Below are 2,608 nucleotides of genomic sequence, written 5' to 3' on the forward strand. Positions count from 1 at the left end.
ACTGACAAATATCCTCCTCTCAGCTTCAATACATGACATCAATAACTGACTCCTATTGTGATCTAATTGGCTCATTGCCAAAACAAGATGATGAGCCTCCTGCCAACTGCCCCACTCGCCAGAGACCCCCTGGATCTCCCCCAACCCTGCCTGGCCCCCAAAGGCATCCCTCCTCAGGAGCAACATCAATGTGGCCACAGCCACCCTGGCCACAGCCACCCATGCTGCCATGACTACCATGGCCACACCCACTCGGTAGACACGCCCACTCGGTGGCCACGCCCGCCTGGCACTCGGCGATGCATAAGTGGGGTTCGGGTTGCAGTTTGGGCACTCGGTCTCTAAAAGGTTCGCCACCACTGCTCTAGACCAGTGGTGGTGAACCTATGGCACGGGTGCCAGAGGTGGCACTCAGAGCCCTCTCTCTGGGCACGCGCGCCGTCGCCCCAGTCCTAGGCCTTCAGCTGGGTTTTATAAAACCTTTTTGCTTTAGGCCTCCGCCGCCGTGTACAAAAAAAAAAAAAGGTTCAATCAATCAGTCAATTTCAACTTCTTGTGGGGAAAAAAAAAGATCTTGCAAAGTTGGAATTGATTGATTGAACTTTTTAGTCCCACCCAGTCTGCCGTTACCACTACAGCCACGCCCACCCAATGGGCCACACCCACCCAGCACCTGACAATGCATAAGTGGGTTTTGGGTTGCAGTTTGGGTACTCGGTCTCTAAAAGGTTTGCCATCACTGCTCTAGACCTTTTCATAAAGTGTTTTCTTCATCCATACAGCTGATAAAGACACTATGAAGACTTATTACTACTTACTTTGCTTTTCTCTTCAAACTGCCTCTTAGATTCTGCAAGCTGCTCTTCTAATTCCAATAATGCATCCTGTAGGGTTTCTACTTGGTACATAAAATTTGTTTTCTCATTATCCAATTGAGCATTTGAAACCATAGCTTTCTTATATTTTTCTTCAACTTCAGCCAAAGAGTCCTAAAGAAAAAGAAAAACTCAAAGGAGTTTTTTCAATTTATTTATCAGACCCAAATGCTATAAAATATTTTTAGCCATCTTCTTATTCTGAAAAGACATTGATCTAAAAAATGCGGCCCTGCTAATTCCTACAGTTAAGAAGATAGAAGAGTTTTTTCTTAAAGGTGATAAAAAGAACTATTTTAAAATTTCACAATATTTTATAGATGACATATCACAGGCAAAACAGACAATTTCTTGCAAAGTATGGTATTTGTTTGTCTGATACTTCACAGAAGTATCAGATAGGGTATGTCACATGGTACATGGCATTAAGATGAAACTGCACTCAAAACTTTTCTGAATGATTTCTCACTTAAATAACTGAAACTAAATCAGCAGTTGTATACTCACAAACTAATCATGCCAACTGAATTTCAAGGATATGTTAGCACATTAGACATGAATTTAATGAAGTATTCTTGACATTCCCTTACATGTTTACCAACAAACTATTCTTTTAAGGAAAAAAAATCTAAATTCTCTGAACTTCAACACTGGCACACAAACACCAATATTTTAAATATATATATTTTGTCTTCATGTTACATCAACATGACCTATGTTATAGAAACTGCTTAATTTAGACATTTTCAAAATATATTCATATTAAAAATATACTCCAAAGTAGCAAAGATGCAAAACAAGGAATCTAATAATTGTTATGCTTTTGACACTGTTAGGTACTTTAGAAATGTATATTGCCCCAAACTGAACAATTTAAGTTTACCAAGACACTGCAAAGTATGCAAAATCCTCAAACAAGGCATGTGGATTAAATTCAACTCAGATCTTTTTTCATATCTGGAAACTAAACCTGTACCTTCATTTCTTTCAACCCCTGCATGTATTTTCCTTCTAAATTCTCAATTTTGTCCTTTAACTCACTGATATCCTGAAGAAAATTGCAAAACATTATGAAAAATAAAACAATGGAAAACTCAGTGTAATAAAGAGGATGCCTTTACAAAAAATTCTATGCTTTTATTATTTTATTAGTAATTTATACCACTGCTCCACAAGGTGCACTGGCTGCTGGTCTGCTTCTGGGTGCATTTCAAGTTATTGATTATTACCTTTAAAAAACCTTGCATGGCACGGGTCCAGGTTACCTGAGGAACCATCTCATCCCACTGGGACCGGGCGTTGGTCTTACCTGAACGCCTTTTCTCAGCATGACGATGGAGAATCCACTCATGGGTTAATTTCGTCTTCTGCCCGTAGACTAGTTGACCAATTTTGCTCCGCCTCTCCTCCTGGGACCTCCCTTTCCCAGTCTCGACGAGGCGAAAGCTGTTTGGTTATGTTTTCTTGTGTTGACTCCATCCTCTCCCCTCACAGGACCTGACTGGCCTCAAGGGCGGGAGTGGATTCTCCATCATCATGCTGAGAAAAGGCGTTCAGGTAAGACCAACGCCCCTTCTCCATCATGACGAATGGAGCATCCACTCATGGGACGTACCAAAGCCTCACTGTCCTTGTGGGTGGGATGCCGTCTGGGCCTGTGTCCCACTCTCTGATACTATGCACTGGAGTACCCTCCTGCCAAAGGAGGCCTCCGCAGATGCGAATCTGTCTAA

General features: G+C 41.8%; 1 protein-coding gene across 6 annotated transcripts in view; it reads right to left on the bottom strand.

Moving 5' to 3' along the window:
* Positions 1-2,608, bottom strand: part of LRRFIP1 (LRR binding FLII interacting protein 1) — a 234,461-nt gene that overhangs the window by 90,605 nt on the left and 141,248 nt on the right. For 5 of the 6 annotated variants that reach the window (XM_015832181.1, XM_015832180.1, XM_015832177.1 and 2 more), the window contains one exon: positions 819-989. The exons of the other annotated variant lie outside the window; for it this stretch is intronic. In XM_015832181.1, the coding sequence (XP_015687667.1) occupies positions 819-989 (171 nt within the window). The remainder of the gene's footprint in view (positions 1-818; positions 990-2,608) is intronic. 6 annotated transcript variants of the gene reach the window in all.

The sequence above is a fragment of the Protobothrops mucrosquamatus genome, unplaced genomic scaffold, assembly GCF_001527695.2.
Source record: "Protobothrops mucrosquamatus isolate PMUCROS unplaced genomic scaffold, P.Mucros_1.0 scaffold_311, whole genome shotgun sequence".
Taxonomy (NCBI): domain Eukaryota; kingdom Metazoa; phylum Chordata; class Lepidosauria; order Squamata; family Viperidae; genus Protobothrops; species Protobothrops mucrosquamatus.